This window comes from Pomacea canaliculata, linkage group LG11 (assembly GCF_003073045.1).
Source record: "Pomacea canaliculata isolate SZHN2017 linkage group LG11, ASM307304v1, whole genome shotgun sequence".
Classification (NCBI taxonomy): domain Eukaryota; kingdom Metazoa; phylum Mollusca; class Gastropoda; order Architaenioglossa; family Ampullariidae; genus Pomacea; species Pomacea canaliculata.
In genome coordinates, this window is record NC_037600.1 from 16,663,050 (window position 1) to 16,687,937 (window position 24,888).

Sequence of the window (24,888 nt, forward strand, 5' to 3'; positions counted from 1 at the left end):
GTTTTGTGTCTCTGTTTGTTTGTTTTGTTTGCCTCTTTGTGTTGTGTCTCTATTTGTTTTTTGTTTTAGCTTTTGTTTATTTTATTTTATTTATTTATTTATTTTGCTTTATTTTATTTCGATTTTATTGCCTTAGTACATTTAACTTGTTTGGTTTATTCCACAAAGGAATCATGTAAAATAATCCACTATAATAAACTTTCAAGCCTTACAATATCATTTGATAAATAATAATATGGAGTAAGCTCTTAGCGCTTGAGATCAAGAACGAAACATGGACAGCACACGAGGGACAGGAAACAAACAAACAAATAACATATGAACTACAAAAGAATAAACAACCTACTATATGAAGAATAAAATCAAATACAGAAAACACAAAGAGGAACCTAATAACAAAGAAGTAACACGATATTGCAAAAGGAAGGGTGTGAAAAAAGGACTAGCATTATGGGATAGGTTGTTAATAATAATAATTGAGAATTTATAAAGTGCAACATCTCAGCGTTGGGACGCCATTGACATAATAACTAGACTGTGCGGTCCTCCACAGCTTTGACTGTCAGGTGTCATGGCTTTTCTTCTCTTGTCCTTTCTTCTTTCGTTCATTTTACTTTGTAAAAGGCTCAACGATAGAACAATGCTAGAGAAAGATGGAAGGAAGTGGACTGGGAGGTTAACACGCTTGCACATTCTTGAAATGTCACGTGGCTTGTAGCAGGCAGTGCGTCAGTCATTCATCCCTTGTAGCGATCTTTGGGTGGAGGACACAGTTGGCAGGCTCCCCACTCAACACCTGTCTCAGTCAGCAGGTCCTGTACAGGACAACCAGTCTAGTCCTTCATGTTTGTCAGCCAGTTCTTCCTCTGACCACTGTGATCGCCCTTCGAGGTACATCAAAAGACTGTTAGACACAGCATTGGTTTTATGTTCCCTGTGCGAGATTCGACTCAGCCTCCTTGAAAAGTTGTTCGCCAATTCCTGGATTCTACCACCAGTATCGGAAACCACAGTCTCCTTTTCACATTCGCAAAGCATGATGGGTACTACGAGGAACCTGTAAAGCGGACTTATGGATGCCTCAGACCCTGTCCAGTCTGGTCATTACCCTTGTTTCTCTTGCAATCTTGATGCGGGTATCTGTCGGGAGAGAGGGTGGCTCTCAAGTACTTAAAAGCTGCTTACCTCTCTGATCCTCACTCCGTCCACGGAGATCTTTGCTTCAAAGTAACCATTGGCTGTGAGTTTGCTCTTGTCAGTGCTCATCTCCATTCCATTTGCATTGGACTGTCTGTCAGTCTGTTGGCAAGGTCTTGCAGGTCTCTGTCAGCATCTGCCAAGTCAGATCGATGTCATCTGCAAATCGTAGGGTGAAAATCGGTCTTCCATCGATGGAAATGGACAGTGTGAGGATCATGAAGGGTTTCGTGCTCATGCACATTGTTCTACAGAAAAATATTGAACAGAACAGGCGATCGGGGGACACCCTTGTCAGGCGCCAACTGGTGCGTGAACAAAATCTGGGTTTCGGTTATTCAGTACTTCGCTTCAATGACTTTGATGACATCCTCTTCGATTTTGAATTTCCGCACCACATGCTGCATGCTAACCCAGCAGATTAGGGCTACACTCTGTCAAAAGCTTTTTTAAAATCCATGAAGTTTTGGTAAATAGTCCCTCTGATGTTGAAGATGTTTCCTTATCACCATGATTAACATGACTCCTACCTGCGTCCATTCTTTGAGTTTTTTTCGCACAGAGCAGTCACTGCTTTTGTTGTTTCATTCACACCTTGCTTGAGCAGGTTAGTCAGGTGATTTTCTTCCTTTCGGTTTTCTTACCCTCTCTTTTATCCTCTTCATCTGCAGGCTGTTGGTTCTTGTCTTTTTTTTAGCTTTATGGATGTTACTGTCTGTCTTCAGTTAGACATTGTGTAGGTCTTCGCAATATTAAGTCCCTAGGTTGAGTACAAATGTGATTGATGTGAGGTGGCCATTGTTGTCTTCGAGGTTTGTGTTGACCTGACGATGAGAGGCTATAGTACATCCACGAGCCAGACATCACCCTAGCACCTAACTGGCATCTACACCAAGCAAACCTCACCAGACCCAAGCCAACATGAGACAGTAAAATTAAACCAAAAACACCGGAACGAGATTAAATCTTTATCTCACAAACGTTCACGTATACCCTTGCGTTGTCCTGGCAACACCCAGAGGGAAAGCTAGAATAACGAACTAAAACCATATTTTCATCACTGCCTGTCGTTTTTGTTTATCTGCAAGAGAAGCAATTGATAATCTGGTTCACTTCCTCAGCAACCACTATTGTCATCTTCGTGGATAATAACTGTTGCTTATGGTTACAATCTGCCTGATGTCAATTCTGGTCGTTTTCCATTCCGTCCTCACAAGTTACAGAAATGGACAGAAGGAGCCATTCAAGCTCGTCCCGAGCGTAGAACCGGAGGAGGAGGATTGTGTGGTGTGGGGAGGAGGAAGAGGAGGAGGAGGGAGAGGTTGAACTAGAGGGCAGTGAGTCGCGGGTATGGATGGATGCAGGCCATGAAGAAGGTCGATACCGAGAAGGTATTTTTGGCCGAGTGATTCTGTCAGAATGTGACCATCAGGTTGACGTGTGTACTCACCGGAAGTGCAAGAGGTCACGACCTGACGCTTCTTTCACGTGGTGCGCGCGCCCTGCGAGAAAACAAAGCTTTTATACAGGGTTTCATCGATGTCTCTGTGCATTTACCACACACCCCGCCATAGCTCTGTACCCTCACGGGTGGATGCCTGCTTTGTAAAGTGTCCTTACCTAGAGGTGAGTTCTCTTTCAGGAGGAGAGTGCGACTAACGGGAAAGGAAACCGGAATACTTTGTGAACATTGTAGAAGTGAACATAATGATTTAATCTCTATGTGATTGTCAGGCGCTATCAGCAAATCTTTGGAAATCCGCTATATAAATCCTCATTTATATTATCACCCTGTTGTACTCCTGTCGACAACTCACTCTTGTATTTATTCCCGTTTAGAAAGTGTGGATTGGACAATTAATTCGAATACTTAACTAATTGTATTGAAGGCAGAAATTGTATCCAAATGTTTATTTGAGTGGATACTAAATTGTATTGTTGTTGTTTACTACCTTTTTTATGGGTTGTTCCTTGCGAGTTGGTGGGTCAACACGGGTACAGGGGGTTGCTGACAGAGATACCGTTGTCCAGAAAGGTATCAATCATCATCGTCTCTCGGATTTCGAAGCTGCAAATGGATTACATTTATAGGGGTAGAATAACAAGGTTTCTGTCTGTGTATGTGTGTGGCTTGTGTGTTGATATATATATATCCACAGACTATTCCTCTTCCGGGGGTCTGTTTAGTGATGTTTAGTCGTAGCGCCATCTGCATAGAATATGTGTGATTGTGTGTGTGTTTGTGTGTGTTTGTGTGTGTTTGTGTGTGTGAGAGAGAAAGACCTCCCGTGTGAGTATTTGTGTGAGTGTGAGAGAGACAGAGACCTCTCCTGTGAGTATTCCTGTGTGTGTGTGACTGCCGAGGTCTCTCACATTGCCAGTGCTGCCCTCATTGCCAACCACGCGTCTAGCGACCTCCGCCAGTGCAGCTGACGCATTACAACAGCAGGGACAACAGCAACATGAACACGAGCAGCGACAACACCACCAGCAGAAGCACGACCACACACCAGCACTGACGGCACCAGCGAGCGAGCAAGAGAGGAGGAAAGAAACAGAGATACACACAGGGAGAGAGAGAGCGCGCGCTGCGACAAACGCAAGCGGCCTGCCGCACGAGGTCCAAGTGCTGTGCTGCGTACCACAAGCTGACGTGGACCGCCGCCACACAGCAGCAAACGGCAGCAGACGACAGCAGTGCTGCAGCTCCCGTCGCTCCCAGACTGCCTTTCTCCCCTCACTCGTCCCTCGTTCTCTTCCCCCCTTCTCCCTCCGCCTCCTTCCGCTTCTTTCGTCCGCCTGCTTCCCTCCCTTGTCTATGGACCGATTCCCCGGCTGGCCTACTTGGGCCAGCATCAGCCCAAGGCATGGCTAGTCGTCGCCCTTCCTGCTGTCGCCTCATCGACGTCGTCGTCGTCGTCGTTTCTGTGCTCGTCTGCAACTGTCGGTCTGTTGTGTTTCTTGGATTAACCTCGCGGCCGTCAGCTCCAGCAAGCTGTTAGAACACGAGAGGGGGGGTGTCTTCAAGATGAATTTCTTGACAATGGTATGTACGCAGAACTGGTGATGTGCTGTCGCCTTGACTTTTGCATGGCTCTCAGCCCTCAGTCTCCCACCCGTCCACCCTTCCACCCCGATATGTCCATATCTCCTGCTCTTAATTTAGTATTTTCTCTTTCTTTAACTCTTTGCATTCCATCACTATTTCATATGTCACTCGTCAGCTTGCCTCTCGTCCTTTCTTTCTTTTTAATTTCCAATGCACTCACACACTCTCGAACACACAGATAAACACGCGGATGGAAGCATAACATGTGTCAGTCTGTGAGAGTGTGTGTATATATATATATTTTTTTATTTACCATATTATTTTGTTGACGACCAATTAATTACCCGGGTGTCCTGTGCATTTTGTTGCACATTTTCCAGAAAGCTATTTTTCCACAAGAGGGCGCCTCTATCATTTTCTACATTATCGTTGATGTTGTTTGCGGCCCACCAAACCTTCGTCAACATGGGAACTGCGTTTGTCTCTCCATCCCACCCACCCTCGTACAATTTATGGTTTAGTTTATCGTTTGTCGATTTGCTGCTGGAGGAGCCGCGAGCTTATTTATCGTCGATGGTTGACAACCCACGACGATGTTGCTCAATGAGCGCTGAGTGAAGACGAGAGTATATCTCGCACTGGAGAGAGAGATGCCCGGTGAGGAGCGTGCTCCTCGTCTGACTCCACGCGCGCGGTGCTGACGTCATCGGGATGTCGACGGCCGCGAGGTGTCATGGCTGTCCAGCCATCGTCCACCTCATCTCCCCATGAAGAAACACATTCCCATTTTCTTCTTTCTTTATTCCCATTTTTTTGTATTTTTTGTCTTTTCTGTCTGCCGCCATGGTGAGTGGCTAGCTGTGTCAAGGAGCCGTGGTCATGCAGCACCAGCGACGGTTGGCTGTCAGTACAAGACCTTACTACCCGTCCTTGTGTTTGTTTACACAGTCTTGTGTGCTCTGTGTCGACAGGTCCTCGTTAGAACAGCATAAGAATCTATTATTATCATTGTTGTTGTTGTCGCTTCTGTTCATTTTATTGTTGGTACTGAGAGTAGCTTTATAAAGTTATGTAAACATCTTGACAGACAACAAAGGACAGTTTTCTAGAGGTAGGTTGATTTTTTTATAGTATAGTTCTTCTAGTAAGTGGGAGGAGGGCAGGGAGGATATCATGAATAGATATGAAACTACAGAGGAAACCAACGCTGTAAACATCTGGTACAATCAGAAAGAACCACGCACACCCCAAGCTGAGATTCGAACCTAGAACCTCTTAGGATGGGAGAATTTTTAAACACTGTGTGGGCTCCACGAATTTTTATTTGTCCACGACCTCTGTCCCTCACTCACTCTCTCTAACACACACACGCACACACAAAGACACACACACACACATACACATGCACGCAGACACGCGCACGTACACACTATCATAAAGAACATGTTTGCATCAGTATCAGGTACGTGTGCACTCGCACTAATTTCGGTGATTTTCTTAGAAACCTCTACGTGTTGCTTCATTTCTTGTGAACCTCGCACAAAGGGGCACGGCCTCGATGGATTGAAGTATTCGTTCATTTCTTTTGTCTTTTTCTCCTCTCTTTCCGCTGCTTACCTGCTGTTCGTCTAATTTCGTGATCATCGAACAGTCGCGTTTGTACCTGCGGAAGAATAATGGCGACCAACGCGCCACCTACGGCTATCGATTGAAATGACAGGGAGGGGGGTAGCACAATTACCTACCTGACAGGTAAACGGAACCAGGTGGCGGAACTGGCCCCGCACTCGGCGCACGCGGCCTCGTGCGAGGGGACACAATGCAGTCGCATGATGTGCAGGGTAGTGGAGCGAGAGAAGTTTTGTTCTTCCCTTTGCCAGTCACTGATTCAAACAGACCTACATTGTCAGGGTGGCCGCCATGTTGGATGGTTGAGTGCGCGTTCGACATGCGCAGACGACGTGGTGCAGCGCCGAGCCGACTTTTCAGAGTTCGAAACCTGTGATGTTCATCTTGGGAGTAAAGTGATGGCCGATCTTTTTCACATCCTCAGGTCGCTCAGGCGTTAGGAGACACAGAAGGGTGAGTCCTAGCGAGAAAGAAAATGTCTTTTGTCTGACATACATACATCCGTTAACATACGTCGCACACCTGTTACACGTCACAAGCTACGTCAGCAATCATTACAAGTATTCGTCACTTACTTGTTACCTGCATTACCTACCTTTCACACCTACGCTACACATTCATTACTTGCGTTATTCGCATGCAACAGGTGCTGCACACCTTCCTGTCTTCACACGTGACCACAGGTGATGGCTTTTATGTGTGTCGTGTATTGATCCACGTGTCATCGCTTATTGAACACGCTTCGCGGAGTTTCTGTATATATTGGTGTACATATAGAGCGTGCTAGCAAAATACTTCTATAATGAATTTTTTGTCTCTCTTTCCCTTTCAACAGAATAGAGAGAAAATAATTAAACGTAGAATAATAATTCCATTGGTACGGTTGAAAAAATGATCGTATCATTAATCTCTTTTGATTGAAGAAATGCAATCATTTTTATTGAAAGGTGATGAGGCGCGCGCGCGCACACACACACACACACACTGATTATTCCTCCGATGTCGGTTCCTCGTTCGTGCAATCTTGCGGTAGGATTTCAGATCGTTGGCTGGTTCTGCAGGGATGTGAGACAATTTGTTACCTTCCTAAGGTGCTTTTGGTCAGCAATTACTTCCAGCTGGGAAAAGCATCGGAAGTGCAGTAACGGCTGACACTCGTTAACCCGATCTCGTCAAGTACGTCACCGATCAACTGTTGCATACATACGTCACCGCAATGCTGTTGCCACAGCTGCTGTCCAGTCGTGAAGAGCAAACACCAGCTGTTTATCCAAGTCAGCCCCGGCCAGCCTAGCTTCTATTCGTCGTTTGGAGCTGAAAGCAGTTCACTGACAGCGCCAGCTGTTTGGTGACGTCACGGAGCTTACGGACCAATGGGTATTGATTGGTAGCTGGACACACTGCTCGTGCGTGCGTGTGTGTGTGGGTGAGTGGGTGAGTGGGTGAGTGGGTGTGGATGCTTGTGTGCCGCATCATTGAATCCCAACAGTTCTCTAGAAGGCAGTAGCAGGTGTAGTGGATGTTTGTTTGTTTATATTACTGAGCTGGTATCACAACAAATAATTTCAGGAACGTTTGCAAAGCTCGCAAAAAATTCTGATGAACGTCGTCAAACCCTCGCGAATGTGATGAGCCAATGGTGGGTTGTGTTTCATCCAGCAACGGTCACCATGCGCACGCGCAGTCACGATCGCTTGCGTAAACAGGAAGCGGAGACAACTCGGCTGATTATCACGTGACACTTCTCTCTGGCAGGACTGGGCAGGTCACCTGGTGCCCTGTCATCGATTTGCAGGTAACAGCTTCTGAACGTCCGACTATTCGGCTCGTGGACTGCACCAGTGTTTGTTTAATAACTGCCTTCCTGAACCTCCGATAAAATCTTTGGGAACAATGGCAGTGTGTTTGTGTGTGTGTGTTTGTGTGTGTGTGTGTGCATTTCATACACAAGGCCGGGATATGGCGCTAGAGACGCAAATAACTGTTCAAAGGTGAATTATTTAAAATTATAAATAGCGACAGACATGTCTAATCAGATTATCCTGAAACTTAACGACAGCAGGAGGCAAAACAAGGATTTCATTGCAGACTGTTAGCGGTTGAACACGTAGTCAAACATTTATGACTACAGCCTGATATTTATGCAAACACCTGTTCATAGATTCCTTATCATAAAACAGAATACGAACGAGACGAGGACGAGGTGCGATGTCTGCATGTCCTCCACCCCTTCACTACAACACACGTCATATCTCGGGTAGATCTTCCAAATCGAGCAGGGTATGCGAAAATCAGATTTTGTTGCTGCTGTTGCACCTGCTGTTTTATCTGTTCTTCCCAAGGACCCTTTGCAGTCATCTTCAGTCTGTCCTCAACAGCAGTTGTGAAGATTATAAAAGAACCATTCTGTCCATTCACCTGTGAAGCATGACAGCCAGGAAGCCAGTCATCACTTTATACCTCTGTTTATTCACCCATGTTCTTCACACTCTCCCTTCTGCCAGGCAGTCATCCTCCCTCTCTATAAATGTATCTGTTCATCTTTCAGTTCACTTTGTCCTCCCTACAGACGTCCAGCAAGTCTGTCCACTTAGCCAGCCAGCGTTTCATCTGCATTCATCATCGACTCGTCAGCTATCATCCATTTATCAATCACCCGTCCACCTCTACCTGTCCCTTCCCAAGATTCTATACTTGCAGTGGCTTGTCCCTTCAACATGTCTTTCTTTCCCCAGGAGGTTGGGGGAACGTGGTCCGAGTCTAGTCGTTCAAAAACACTTCACCACCCTCCCACCACAGCCCCACCACCGCCACTGAATACACGACAAGTCCATTGGCAGCCTGTCCCTCACAATGGACCACAAGAAGCGGCAGGCGGTGGGTCGAAGTCAGACAAGTTCACGTGTGGATGGCGAACCGGACGAGATGACAAAAAACCTTGTCACATCCAAATCTTTAGAGTCAGTCGGTCCATCGCAGGTGGCATTGAAAAAATAAACACTTACCTGTGTATCTTTGGCGCGGCTTAGAGTGTGAGTCAGGGCGTGCATGTGTGTATTATAATGTCATCCATAATATATATCAGGGTGGGGAACATCCGAGAGGCCCGAGAAATCATTGTCTGGCCCGGCCAAGGCAATCCCAGGTCAGAGGTATCTTGTCTCCAATCCCTACTCCGGTCCTTGGTGAGTACAGACGACCTGGAGCATAGATATAGGTCTAGAATAATCTCATGGATTATCTGTTTATGTGGACTTTGAACAGAGATTAACGGATTAGCTCCCCGCATCAGGGAACAAAGCCCATGAGTGCTTTACCACCCTTTGTCCTTCTTGTCACCATGATCTCAGAGATTTCTGTGGATACCCGGCTTCCGTCTGGAGGATCAACGGTAGAGGTTTATTCTGGAGTAAGGTCGACCAAGAGTTGGTCTTCTGAAGAATTTATTGACAGCATGATCTATAAACAAGAGAAGACTGATGATTTCCTCGTCTTACATTCATTGGTTATTTTGTTTAATGAAAGCAGCCAATCAGAACTAGCGTTGCTCAGGTTCTTGTCGGACTGCTGTCCTGTAAGTAAAGTACACGACTCCGGTAAGGCGGCAGATTTTTTATGACATAATCGATCTCCACCACATGTTCATAGGCTGACTTTTTTCTTCTTTTTTTTTCTATTTTTTTTTTCTTTTTTTGAATGAACCAGCTTCAAGTGAGCCAAAATTTCGTCCTCATATTTGTTCAAAAGGTTTTTATTGTGTGAAAAGCTGATATACATGATTTTATTTAGACGCAGTTATCACCTGCGGTTAACATTGCCCGTGAATTTGATTGGTCAGACCAGTCACAAAATGTACCGAGGCAGCAGCTGGACTATATTCTCGAACACAGGAGGGAGTGGTGAATAGTGACAAAGAGTACTTTGATGAGTCATCATGTTGCTGAGCGAGTAAGATGGAGTCAGGAGATGGATAGAATGTGGAAACTAATAGAACAGCTAACCACTTGCTTTCCACCCGCCACAAAGTGACAAATAATCCCCTGCCCCTTGTAGTATGGAGGACACCAGTGGTCTGCGTCGAGGGCAGTTGATTGTTGATGTTGTCTGTCGAGGGCATCAGTGTTGTGAGTGGAGGGCTGTAGATCGTCGTTGATGTTGTCTGTCGAGCTCGACAGTGTTCTCAGTGGAGGGCTGTAGGTCGTCGTTGATGTCGTCTGTCGAGAGTGTTGTGAATGGAAGTCTAAGTGGCAGAGACACGTGAACACCAGGTGCAGTCTGCTGACAGCGATGGGGACCGAGAAGGGAAACAACAGCACAAGCGTGACGTAAGCATTTCTGTTCAACATCTTTTAATCTCGATCACATGGCGGCCTCTTAAAAAAAAAGCGGCTGGCAGAACAGACATTACGAAAGAATCTTGTCGCCAGAAAGAAGCTGCCAGGAATGTATAATTCATTTTTTCTCTTCTTGTCTCTAGTTCTGTCCATCCTTTTTATCTCTCCTCCTCTCTCTCTCCCCCCCTCTCTCTCTATACCCACCCAACCCACCAAAAAAAAAAAAAAAAAAAATCCTTCTTGTTCGATCCCTTTTTCTCATCCTCTGTTGTCATTGCCTTTGAGGTCTTAAAAACTGTGTGTCGGGACGGAGAGAGATAAGAGAAGGTAGGTGGACAGGCAGAAAAAAAAGAGGACAGAAATGGAAAGAAGAGGAAGGTAAGAGAGTTTTTATTCATCCACTGCTCAATCTCCCTCGATGGCCTATCTCATGATTTGCATGAAAAAGAGGCTATGGGGGGCAATCTAGTCGGAAAATGTGAAATTTTGAAACTGAAACGAGATGGTGAAGACAAGGATCAATGTGCAAATTTCTTGGATGAGAGAAAACTCGAGAAAGGAGGTTAAACATGAAAATAGACGTTAGCACAAGCCGCTCTTGATGTCTTCGTCAAAGCCTTTTGGGTTTCTTGATCGTTTCTCGAAATCTTTATTTTTCTGTGTTTTTATACTTCTATTTATCTCTTCTTTTTCAGTCTTTATAATCTCTTTACCTTTGATAGATGGTGTGCATGTGTGCGCGCACTCTCTCTATGTCAGTCAGACGGTTTCAAGTTCCCATGCAAGGACCTGGACGACAGCAACAAAATAAAACATGATATTGATGTTAGTGGGTTAGGTTAGGGTGAGGCTGTTTATTTGTTTACTTGGCGCCACTAGTAGTAAATGAAAATTAAAATATAAAGGCTTCTGATCGAAATATATGGTTAGGATCGGACTTTCAGCGCCGACCACACAATCCCAAACTCGTCCCCTCCGCCATATATCTGTAGAGAGAGAGAAGGGAAAGAGAGAGAAGTAAGAAAAAAAAAAGAGAAAATAAGTTAAGAAAGTGGATGTGTTTGAAGATAATGGAATGAGATTGTGCTGAGCTGAAAGGTGTAAAGCAGGAGATGCAGAAGCTAAAGGATGAAAGGTCATGGAAGTCAGAGCAATGGCGGTAAAGTGTGGAAGGTGAGAGAGAGAGAGAGGTTACTGGAGATTAGGTCACATCTGTGAGGTGGAGAGCACCGACCCAGTTACTACTTGCCCTTTGAGAACTGGTTTTTTGTGAAACTGAATTTTCGCTCGTGTCGTCAAGAATTTAGGCCGAAATGCAAACCAGCGAAAAAGAACTTTTCATCTCCCCAATTTTTCCTCTCTTTCTCTTGCCGTCCATTTTGTCTGTCGAGGGAACTCTGGCATTTGGACATTGGCCTGCATGTGCAGCATGCTAGTGATGTCGGATGGTGCTGCAGCCATGGCGCATGCGTCAAGATGACTTGCACGTGCAGTCCATGCACTTCTCGAGACGTCCTGTCTCTGTCAGTCATCGGTTGCATGAGTTGGATGTGGTCCTGGCTTCAGGACAAGGATCGTGCGATCCTTCCTTTAGTTGGTATCGGCATCGTGCTCTTCATCGTCTAGAATTCCAAACAGGACTTCATCGCTAAAAGAGTTAGTTGTATGCATGAAAAATATTTTCTACAAATAAAATAATGCATGAAATGCTAAATATTAATAAATATGCTGATTTTAGGGATAATGGGGAAAAAATTTTCATGATAGGTCATGCCGATATCGAATGACAGACCGCTGGATTAGTCTCTTTTATCTTTTACAAACATCCTGGTGTTGTTTGGATGTCCAGCATGGCCATGGCCTGTGCTTCGTTGTCATTTCTACTGCGGCATTAATTCGTGATCGTCAGGGTATCGACCATGAAGACGATTATGATAATATTGGCAATGTCCAAGATGTAAATCGCAGTTCCTCCATCTTGCTATGCTGCTGTCATCCTTTATGAACATTAACTAGACTCTCATTCAAACTGAATATCGGCGATGTTATCGTCAGGTCATCGTCATTGCCGTGTTCTGTTGCTGTTTATATTAATGATCATTTGAATTGTTTTCCCTGAGTCCATTAATGTTACCTACTGCCTTATTGAGGGATGTTATATTATTGCTATTTTGTTCTTATTTTTACTGTTAAATTTGTTGTTACTTTCTCTTTGTTTATCGTGATCCTTATCCGGGATTAGGCAAACGGTTGAATACGCCGACGATTAGGAATAATGCATATTTCACTGTTGATTATGAGGCTTAAGATGCCTGTTTCCTCTTAGACATGGTGTAAAACCTCTCATGGATACCAAGCAAACATACTCTCAACTTTACTTTGAGAAGAGACAAGAAGATAAATGAAATATCTTGTGGAATCTAAGGAAAAGAAAAAATAAAGATGGAAAAAAGACATTCATAATTATTATGAATTTCTGTAGACTTTCCGATCTCACCGGAAGCAGGACTGTCGAGCAGATGACCCGTTAGACCTTAAAACATCATGCACGCCTGTCCACCCATGCGTCTGTAAAAATTCAAGGGCCGTCACTCTCGAAGCACTGGGCGGAAACGCGACAGCGTTGCCCTCTAGCGGAGAGGGGACAAGACTCTCGAGCTGTTCCTTGTCAGCTGGCTTTGACACAAATAGCAGGCTGCTGTCTGTCTGACACGCCACACTGGAAAGTAAGAAGGGGGATACAGTATGGCTGTCAGTGGAGGAAGAAGGACGGGGCTGGATGAGGATGGGGGTGGAGCCAACGGTTTTTCAACCCGAAGGATGAGAGGATTGGTGGGCTTTTTTTATTTGAATACAGAGGTTCATTTCTTTCTTTCTTTCCTTCTCAGAACATTACAAACCATCATCCTTGAGACATCTGGAACTTTTCTACTCTATTGAGAACATTTTGAAAATTATTTAATTAATATTTTGTTTTTACTTCTCTTTATTTTTTTTTTACTTATCCTCATGTCCTTTAAGAGCATCACATAGGTCCTTGCCTTGACTCTACTATCTTTTTTATTGATTGGTTGTTTGATTGATTGAATAATTGGTTGAGTGAGTGAGGGATCGATTGATTGATCCTCACATATCATTGCTTGAGAAACCTAGTGATCATATTTTAAAAACAAATCAAAAACATTTGCAGTCATGTTTCCAAAAAAAAATTTAAGATCTTTAAACATTTTGCTTGTCCTGTTTTCACCCTCCGAGCTTACATACAGTTTTTGTTTTGCTTGGATGGTGCTTTTTTTTTAATTCTCAGGGATTTTTCCACTTCTTCGTTAATATATTCACATTATTTCTGTTTTTCTTACAATTTTTGTTTACTTCTTCCCCTTTTTCCGACATGACACATATTAAGGAGGCTGAACTGCTGCTTTTTTAGCAACAGTGTTTTTTTTTCTTCGAGTTTTACCCATAATTTCTGAACAGTGTTTGTAAATTTATGGACGTACCATGTTGTTGTCATTTATGTTGTGGTTGTCGTAGTTGTCTCGTAGCGAGTTTGGACATCTGTGTTGTGGGATGAAAATTATGTTGAATGTATTCACCTGTTCGAACATCTTTCTGTCCTTTCGAGGGATGAAGTTAAACTTCTTCACCCGCTCGATGTTTCTTATGGCATTGCCAGATGAATTATAAGCCAAAGGTCTTCACCATTTTCTCACCTGTTGTTTGTGTGCAGGATGGCCACCTTTCAGGCGGACTCAGTCGGGCGTGACGACGCTGAGACCGGGTCAGAGGGAGCTTTCGGCACCATCAGCAGAAAAGCAGCGTTAATGAGCATCCCAGGCATGGCGACCCAGAGCACGCGCTCGCTGTTCATCTTCAGCGAAGAGAACTTTATCCGGAAGTACGCCAAGATCATCATAGAATGGGGATATCCTTTTGTACAAGTGGGAAAAAACCTACAGTCTCTTCCTGTTGATCGCGACTAAGACCGAGTGTACGTGCGCGAGCGTCAGTGAGAGAGAGAACATAGTGAGCGCGTGCGAGGTCTTCTGTTGGACACGTGGAATGTTTTGTTGGACTTGTTTAGTATTTTGCTGTGTGTGTTGGTTGTTGTGGGGGGGACATGTTGAGTAGTTTGTTTAATATGTGTTTATTGTTCTTTTATACTCCCCACATTTTTTTGGCCGCGTTTCTCCGCGGCTGCTTGTAACAGTTTGTTTCCATGCACACAGAAGACGTGTCCAGAACCCCTCATCCAAACAGCACTTCCGTGGACGACAAGGACGATGATCATTTTAGAGTTGAAGACCATCGTTGCTAAAATGTCTTGCTTGCAGAGTTCTTGTCCTTTTCACCAGAACAGGCAAACCTCTGTGGTGGACATACTTAACAACATTTGACTCCATTTTTTTTTTTGCACTGTGAAGCTTCTGGACAACACCGTGAATAACTGGAATCCTACCTCTCCCTTGTCCAACTAACATTCCCTCCCCTTCCTGACGACAACGTATGGCCAGCCAACATCGTAGTCTCTCTTCCCCTGGAGAAGCACAGCAAGGAATTCGATGCCATGGTCAGTGTTCGTCACAGTTCGTGCACATGGATTCTATACAGTGAAGTGTCATGGATGGTACAGTGATGACGAGGATATGGACCGTTGGAGAGCAGGACGTTGGATAAGGTTTGACGGCGGGGTGGTCAGCTGGAGGTAAGTCCATTTTCTATAAACTTTTCATTTATTTTGTACTTAGTCATTGTGAAAACAGCTTTAATTATAGGGCAATGATTTCGCCAAAATATTTCTACAAATGCGGCTTTATTCAATTTCTGTGTTCATTTCTGTGTTCATTGTTGTATTTTTCATGTAATGAGTGCTTATGTTGGTGAAAAAGTAAAATATTTTCTAGATTGCAAAACCATCGGAGGACTTCTATACTAACCCTGTCGATTCAAATGAAAATGCCGACAGTTGTTCACAGGTGGCACAAGCAGTTATTGGAGTGCTGCAAAATGTGCGATTGTTGTATTGTTTAGGAATCTTTTGTACACGCTTGCCTGATGTTTATTCCTGACAAAAAGTAATACTCCCTTCATTGTTACAGGACAGGTAGCATGCTTTGTCGTACAAAGGTGTTTGTTTGATAGGCGACTGGATCTCATTTAGAAATCATTATGGCAAAGTATATCGATAATGACTGGATGAGTCATTACCTGACTATGTCAAAATACATCGATGATGATTTGATGACAAATTACATAACCCTGATAAGGTATACCGATGATAACTAGATGAGACATTGTCGTATTTAGATAGTATCCGAATATTTAACACATTTATACATATTGTGAGTTAAGATTGCAAATACATGAACATCTATTCGAATGACTTTGTAAATGTCAAATTATAGAAAACTGACAAATTTTGAATAAATTCAACTTCTTAAGTGACAGAAAACCTAAAATAACTCCATTCATCTTTATCCTAAATATTTTTTTTCAATGAACAGCACAATAAAACCTTCAGAGCTTTTCTCCATTCTCATGTATCACAACATAAACATCCATTTAGAAAGCAGACTGTAACCGGTTCTTAGTTCCACGTGTCTATCACCTTGTAGCATATACCTTGAGAGTTTTAAGACAATGCCACAGACATTACACATCCCGGTATATTTTCTGACAAATCTCTTGTTCCTAATCAAAACATTCTTCTTCATGTCCCTCTTTCTGTTCGTAGGCATACGCAAACACCATTGGTCACACCCTTCCACTCTGACACCGGAAGTAAACATTCAGTTGATCATTTCAGCGGATTAATTGATTCAGTGTGCTTGGGAATTATGGTCGCCGTAAATCTGGGTACAAGGGTATGTTTTTTAAAAAAAGCATTAAATTTCAATCCACTAAAGCATTTTTTTTTTTTGGAGTGTCGGTGAAAGGTGAAGTTTCGAACACACAGCAGCTGCGGGTAGCCATGTGTTGTGCTCAAGCAAAGGCAGAACTCGGTCACGTGTCTGTTCAGCCAATAATCGGCTTGGTGCTTCGATCTGGACGCCTGTTTCACAGCATTGGGTGAGCCAGAGACTCCATGGCGGCGACCGGTGGATCGAATGTTGTTCAGAAAAAAATTATCTCGTGTAATTGAGCGACCTCGATCTGGGAAACGCGTTACAGGATAATGCCAAGTGGTTGGATGTGTTGGTATCCCTTGTTGCGCTGAGGAACCCGTATGTACATGCACAGACCATTGTTGTCTGATGGTGGCTAAGGTATAAAGCTTCATAAAATTAATCTCGATCTCACAAGTTTTGTCTCCTCCATCTCCATCCCAGTATATCTGTGTGGGTTGTCTTGAATGTGTCGAGCGCCATGAGCCTGTCCAGAAGACTGCGATATGGCGCTGTATATTTTTATTAGCAATAAAATCTTATCGCCTTAGTTGCTGACACGGTGTAAAATATAGACACCCAACAAAAAGTCGTATGACTGTCGTAAATCCATCTGTTTAAAAAAAAAAAGATGAGTGTGATCAGGCTTTGCTCTTGTGTGGCTGGGACAGAGTGGTGTGAGACGCATGTGGGATGTGAGCAAGACGTGTGATGAAGATGGACTAATTTGAGAATTGATACCCGTTGTTGTGTTCTACATATCTTATTGGTAAACAATTGCACAGTACTGATATAAACACTTTGTATGAACACTGTAAATGGACAAATAGTATGTGCACGGTTAATGGAGATGAGTAGGTAAACGTAATTACTGGCTGGTGAGGAAGAACGCACTTTTGTGCGAATCCGAGATGAAAAATGAAACCAACCTCACAATAAAAATTTAAAAAATAAATAGAAACCGTAGCTCTGTGGATCATCTGCAAGACAGCCAGCCTGGCATGCAAGCGGCTGCACATTTGCACCGATTCCTGATTCCCTCCCATGTTACATTTGTTGACGAGTAAATTTGTAATCCTGAAATCATTTGGTGTCAGATTTGTTGGTGCTGTTGGTGACAGTGACAGGAGACATCCATCAACGATCTCCATAACGACGATGATGAGGTTATTGAAATCGCTGAGAATCCTGTCCATTCTTTTCCACAGGAGTGACACGCAACGAAAGTCACACAAACTTTATTAATTCAGATCGTCTTTGAAAATTCGGACAGCGTATCTGGACTGACTTCATTTTTTTTTTGAGTTGGGGAGGGGTTAAAAGGTTAACCCGCAGTCGCCATAGCATCTGTACCAGCCTCGGCTTAAGGACGGGCTCCTGCTTGTCACCAAGGAAGCCTCGGTTCAGATGGTCAAGAACCACTGCTGCCGCCTAGCGATCGATGTGGCAGCGCCCCCTACGTGGTCAGGCTGTCGAGCGGCAAGCAAGGAGCACTCTTCTGTAATAGCGTTGGCAAGCGCTCTCCGAGAACGGCAAGGTCGTATGCTAATGCCGCTGGTGTTGGCGATGCTTTTGTCGGCTTTTTTTTTTTTTTCTTTTGAAGTGCTGCGGGAGCGTGACGCTCGAGAGCTCGTGCATCACGAGAAAAACAAGATGGCGTGCGCCGGCGTTAATAATGAAACAAAGTGAAATGCTTCAGAGTGCATGAGGCAGAAACGAGACAGCAAACATTTATGTCTGTAACGGTGAAGCAAGATGGAAGGCGGGAACGTTGGTTGTAAAGATGGTGTGGCTCGCACTCGTACTGACATGTGATAGTAAACAACAATAACTGTAACAATAAATCCTCAACAACAGTTTTGTTTCTGTCTCTACAGTACTTCTGACATTTTCAGGAAAGAAATAAACGAACATCGGCCTACATTTCTTCTGTTTCCGCGATCTGGAACAAGACATATTCATCTCTACTAACTGCTGTGGGGTTTGTTTTTTTTTTAAATTTTATTTAAGAAAAAAATTGTGGCGATGGTTTATCCAGATCTTGAGCAAGACCTGTGAGCTTCTTGTCTCTTCACTCTTTCTGACAGTCACGCTGTTGACCTTTCTGACAGTCAGACTGTTGATCTTCCTCACAGGAACACAAAACTGAATGTGGATGTCGAGGGAAAAGAGGGGAGGTGTGGGCGGTCTTTCGAAATTCGTTCTGGGACTACGACTACGAGTTGACCTTGACCTGTCTTCACAACCGAGTCATCGATAACCTCGCAGCTGTCCTTGTCCTGAATTTTCAAACACATTAGTATCTGCAATGCGAAGCATCGTTAACATTCTGTCAACCTTTAATTGATTGTTCTTGAACATTGGTATTGATGGCTTTGGTGTAGTGTCAAGGATGCGAAACATGAACACTGTCGTCTGCAGAAATCAGAACAAGAGATGGAAAGGAAGCTAAAAAAAGTGTTATGTTTCCAGAGCAAAGGTATTTCAAAGTTTACAACTATTGTGCCTGATTATAACTCAATTTTATATCAGTTTGTATTAAATACCTAGATGAGTGCATTCTTTTTTTCTCTTCATTTCGTAGAATACCCTCCTGGGTTCTCGAGATACACGCTGGAATGACCAGAAAGAGGACAATGTCCTCGGCATCAGGATTGTATAGATAAGATTCGTTGCCAAAACAACAGCCAATGAGAAGTAGGACCATAATATCATACTATGATAATTAGACTTCTCTGTATACAAATGTGATATCACAATGAATGGCTGCCGACACTTTATAATGACTTCCCGAGAAAGGGTTGAAGGCAAATGGTTGGTTGCAATACATTGGAAGACGGGTCAGAGTAGATTCCGTCTGTAACCCTATCCCCCTGCCCATCAACATGCTAATGTCTGCCGGCGCCATAAGCCTCGTGTATATACCAGACCTTTGACCTTATCTTCGGCAACGCTGAGCGAGGTGGTGCATGCATGTTTAAAAGAGATGCTGTTGCTGGGACTGGTGGTGTTGTGTGGCTGTTGTTGTTTCTGTATTTGTCCGGATCCCTTGTATATTGGTTTTGGTTTCGCCTGTAAGCTTGTGAGTGTCCCCAGTGTATCCTGTTTCCATTGGCTACTTGTCAGCATCCCTTTCTTCTTCGCCACTTACACAGGAGCTATTTTTAGCTGCGCTATGGGCTCATGCTTTAGCATCACGCAACCCCTCCCACCCCTAGACCTCGCCTGAGCTCGTGTACATCGGGGATCGATACCTCGAACCACAGGCGAGAGCCAGACGCTACCCCGCCACCAACGCCATCACCAACTCCACCATCTTCCTCACCACCAACCCCACCACTAACCCCGCCACCAACCCCACCACCAACTCCACCATCAACCCCACCACCAACGCCATCACCACCGACCCCGCCATCCTTTTTCCACCCCCTACTTTCACCATCATGTACCGTAATATTGACGAAAGAACATTTCCATACATATTGGATCGGCCTTCGTGTTGGAACTGTACTGATCCGTGGGACGAGTTACATAAAACGACAGAAATTCCGAGCTGGAAGACGAATGCTTTCTGCGGGGCTTAAGGAAGTCTGGGAGCTGGCGATATGGGCCGGCATCTTGGGAAGAGGTCGTGCAAAACTGTTCACAAGACTGAGCCAACGGATCTTCCCTTCCATCGATTCGTGAAGGATTTTGGAAGGTGGGGACTTCGGTCTCCCCTCCGGCATAAGTTAAAGCACAGGAGCCTGCTGGCGAAAAAAACATGGAGGTCTTTTGAGAAAGGAAAGAAGGGCAGAACTGACATTGTAGCTGGAGTGGATGTATGGCAGGGTGGGGTGGTTGTGTGCGGCTGTGTTGGTGGTGTGGTGGTCGCTGACGTAATCAACTTCGCAGGAGATATTATTTTCTCGGGGTTTTGCGCAGACGGGATTTTTGTGAGAGTTGGTCGAGACGATTAAGTATATATATATAAAAGTGACATGAGTGAAAGTGTTTCAGGCCAGCTCTGATAATGAGGTTGGTTTACTGGACTGGTTCAACAGATAAACATGCTTTAGTTTTTATTTTGCTTGACCATTTCGTCTAATGAGTCTCGTGGCTTTGGGATCGGGTCTTGTCTTTTAATCGGTAAACGATATTTACATTGACACCCACATGGTTAGGGTTCACAATATGGAGCTATGTAATGTAAGAACTTTTGACTTTCATCTCACCAATTAATCTACAATGCTAAACATTTAGCCGAGGTCCTTGGAAATAATTAAACCTTCTCTACATGTATGCTCAAAACAACAAGATTCACACGTTTCAGCACGGGAATGATGTGAAACTACAGCTCTCTATAGATGTGAAACTACGGTTCTTGACAGATATTAAAGAATATTTTTTTTTAATAAATGTCAGAAGACAGTTCTATACAAATGCCAAAGTATTTTTCCTCGCAAATGTAAAAACTCAGTCTTTACTAATGCAAAAGCCCCGTCAAAGGTCAAAGGTCAAAGCAAACGTTCATCGCCCGGTGTCAAGATCGTGGACCGAGATGAACATTAGGCACATGCGCGAAGTACAACTCATTGTTTCTCTGAGAGAATTAGTGGTATAACACGGCCTTGTAATCAGGTGTTATACTCAGAAAAAAAGAGCTTGCCTGAGGTAGGATTAGAACCCAGGACAGCCGATCCTCACTGCTCTGGTGGCAAGTGCTTGACCCAGAAGACATAAATTGTCTCTTTTTAAAATTTCCTGCAGTTTCCTGCAGTGGGTAGATGTAGGAGGGAAGTGTAGGAGTAGGGGAGGGAAGTGTAGGTGTAGGGGAGGAAAGTGGTGTGATATGACGTCATCAACCCAATGATCAATGTATGGAGGGGAGGAACAGTTCGCGCCTGGGTGTCTGTCGTCTGCTTCACTCGACTGCTCTAGGAATCTGTCCCATGGTCCCGTCGGGTGAGAGAGGTTCCTGGAGGGTGGACTTCAATCAAGGAGCAAACAAAAGAAAGGGTGAAGTGGAAGGAGAGACAGAGATGACGAAAGAACGAACGGATACTTGAACTCTTATTTTGGTTCCCATTTATCAGCGGAAGCTAGGCAAGACTTATATCGTCTTAGGGGACAAATAAGTTACAATAAAATAAAACACGATTTAAAGCGTTCAATACAACTCCCACCGGCAGGTGGAGGTCATTTCCGGTAACTCAGAACTGGATGCTAAGGTCAAAGCCTTACAGCTCCTGGCTCTTTGCTTTGTGGGTAGGTTAGGATGCAATCAGATAATGTATATTGTGTCATTACAAGTTCTTTGATGTCTAAGTATGGGTATTTCAACGATAGGAGCTCATCAAGTATGAAATCTTCAAGCTGATGGTATTGATAAAGAAGATGCCGATCATTATTTTGAGGAGTATAGGAAAGAGGACATTTATATCTGGAACTGGTTTTATTGGGTTCGTAGAAGATACGGGACCGAAATTCTAAAAATATTTCTGATACAGTTTTTAACATGTGGTTGTATGTGAAGCTTCAGTGGTATTTGCATTCACGTAAAATCTTTGCTTGTAACATGAGGGACAGAGGTGCGACAATTTGGCAGCAAGCGAAATACCCTACGATCATGAAAGAAAAAAATTGCGATGATAGTTCTTTATTTACAAAGGTGGTAGAAAAATCAGAACGTGGATTTTTTTTTAACCAATTAAGGACAACACAGAGAGGGTCCTACTCCTTCTATTCCTCCTCTTCCTCCTCCTCCTCATATTTTATCTCTTGGTGTTGTACTCCTTTGTAAAAGGCATTGATTTCGCTGCCAAGCAAGGAAATACACTCATCAATCATCAATCATCGTCATTATCATCTTGTGGACGTTAGTATCAGTTGGTATCAGCTATCTAATATGCAGACATTTTTCTATTGTCTGTCTCTGCCTCGTTTTATCTCTCTGCGTAGTATGTGCATTGTGGTGTGTATGTGTAAGTGTCTTTGGTGTGTGTGTGTGCGCTTACCGTTGGATTGACTTTGTACCGTGTGTATCTTAAAGAAAGATAAACAGTAACCGTCTACCTACAAATAATGTCTGCTGTACCCACTACCCCACAAAGTGTTTTAATATCTGTATGGATGGCCATCCTGGCTGACCCTGACTGCCTGGTGTACGTTCGACCGGAGCGAAACAGCTTTAGTGTTTATCTATACCTGGGTCACCACCCTAAATCATCAAGCTTACATCTGACAGGACGAAAATGACTTATTTTATTGCCACCATCTTGACTGTACCGGCATGCATCAGGCCGGGGCGTCGCTGACGTGCACGTGCCGGCCCTCGTCCTCAGGTGCATTCTGGGGTAAGCCGCGTGTAGGTTATTCCAGTTATCTCCGCATGAATATTCAAGCATATTCGATGCCCACGGCCACTGGGGACATCCCATAATTCACACTGCACGTGCAGCCATGCAATTTACACACTCAGAAAACCGAAAGTAACGTGTAGCTTGATGCATCGACCTCGCTTTGTGATGTCCTGCACGAGCAGCACGAGGATGAGACAGTGTCATCCATGTACACTGCTGTGCATGAAAACTGTCACCCTTTCATAAAATTAACTGTTTGGTCATTGAAATTACTTTCGTCTTACTCTCCCTGTCTGTCTGTCTGTCTGTCTGTCTGTCTGTCTTACGCAGTGGCTAAAGCGCCTATCACCATGACAATGACAATAGATTGTTGTGGGCTTTCTCTCCCTCTCTCTGTTTGTGTTTGTCTCTCTCTCGTTCTCTGACTCCGTGGAGGTGATAAAAATATACCACGTTAAGAAACGAACAGGCTTTATCTCTTTCTTTCTTCGTTCCTTCTATTCTTTTCTCTTCTCCTTTTATTTATAGAACTCCAGTACGAAGGCGCGTATGCTCATCGTGCTCCCTGCTTTCTTGTTTGCTAATCAGTTCTATTCAGAGTTGTCTCTCACCCTGTTATTAAATGTTGTAGCTGCGTGGATTAGAGTCAATTATTACATGAACAAATTAATTGAATTATAATCTGAGATTGCATGGGCAGATAACGTGGATAGTAATCATAGACAGAAATTAACAAACAAGAAGTTAAGTGTTTGGTGTCTAGGTAATGAGTGCCTGGGAAGACTGACAGGATCAGTACTAGTTCTGAATGGCTAGATATAGCTCACCCACCCCTTTACAAAAGTAAATAACTTCAAAACAGTCCTGCACAGTCAACAGAATGTCCGTTTTTGCAGGTAACCCAACCACAAAGCATTCCTTACCCTGAGGATTAATGTTCCTGGGTTCAGATCCGACCTCGGTCTAAACACATAATTATCTCAGGATGCGGCATCTGTTGACACGACCGCTCGCCGGGTGTTTTCCGGGTACACCTGTACTCTGAGTACTGTGCTTTCCTCTCCTTTCATATTCTATCTCAGCATAATGGAAATTGCCGCGGTAGGCGGCGGCGGCAGCGGTTTTCCGATTAACTCACGCAAGCAGTTTATACAAACCAAGTCAGCCCACCTGGAAAGTCAATGATGCATGACGAGTCCTCCTCCTCATCATCATATCATGCACGCGCTAACAAACTCTGCATGCGCGAACACATTCTGCACGAGGCAACAAATCGAACACCGGAGAGTTTGGTCAGGGTACCTGCAGATGAAGCCTCCGCAATCAATCAATCAATCAATCAATCAATCAATCAATCAATCAATCAATCAATCAACATGTCAAAATACATCAACATTTCATTATGCTGTTGAGTTGCGTTTGACAAAGAAGTGGACAGTAAAGGAAGTCATCCGACAAGTTGTGTTACAATGTTAATGACAACAATGTTGGGAGGGTGAGTAGAGAAGACCAGTCGTAAAAACCTATTTCGGTTTTCAAAGAGATCAACGATCCCTGGTCGTTATTTTTGACGAGCACTTCCTGATGAGGACCGGCGCATGCGTGCAGATGCCAGTTGTCATTACACCCGGATATAGGCCTTTGCAGGCAGGATGATGACCGGTGTCCCCGCGGTCATTGTCATTTCAAAGAGCGAGTACACACAAAAAATGTTGTGAGGACGGGTGGGGAGAGGGAGGCCGGGAGAAGGGGAGAATCGTTCACATGTTCAGACCTGATTCATTCAAACCACGCACCTGCACGCTACCCTGACCCATAAAAGATATAGAATCAATCAACCTTGGTTTTGTTTTTCTATGTTCATATTTTTTTCTCTTTGATTTGTGTTTGCTATATTGTTTTTATTTGTTTTTGCTTTGTTTTAAATTTGTTTGTTTGTTTTTGGAACGTTCCCGTTCGGTTTACAAACTCTTGTTGCGTTTAATTTCTTGGGTTGAAGGTTACATTCACTGCCCCAGCAGCTCGGATGCCTGAGAGTCCGCCGTGTGCTTCACAGACGCCGATATCTGATCTCCTCCTCCCTTCCTCCCTTCTCACCCTCCTTGTTGCCGACTCGCTCGCTAGGAGTCAGCTGACGGTTGCCATGGCAGCCAGACCGCGCTTGCCGTCGGAAGTACACACGCGTTCCATTGTATCGAGCATCGCCAGTCCCATCGACTCATCCAATCAATGATTCGCTGCCTTGTTTCCTACGAAAGAAAGAAAAGAAGAAAGGGTGAAAGGGTGAGGGTGGGAGGAGAGGAGAGGGGTGGAAGTGCACGTGCGTTCATCAGATAGAACCGAGCAAAGATCTGACTCTGCCATGCGTGGAAACCCGTTCAAGATTGAGGGTACAGAGAGAGGGTACAGCGAGTGACGAAAGGAAGAGGGAACTGAGAGAAACAACAGGACTG

General features: G+C 44.1%; 1 protein-coding gene across 29 annotated transcripts in view; it reads left to right on the forward strand.

The window, feature by feature from the left end:
• LOC112574940 (voltage-dependent calcium channel type A subunit alpha-1-like) overlaps positions 1-24,888 on the forward strand; it is a 278,315-nt gene that overhangs the window by 185,476 nt on the left and 67,951 nt on the right. For 26 of the 29 annotated variants that reach the window (XM_025256343.1, XM_025256329.1, XM_025256324.1 and 23 more), the window contains one exon: positions 13,940-14,134. In XM_025256343.1, coding sequence (XP_025112128.1) covers positions 13,940-14,134 — 195 coding nt within the window. Of the gene's footprint in view, positions 1-3,484; positions 4,244-5,790; positions 6,329-9,723; positions 10,201-13,939; positions 14,135-24,888 lie in introns of those variants that run through there. The other 3 variants (XM_025256349.1, XM_025256350.1, XM_025256347.1) reach the window with 3 other exon arrangements.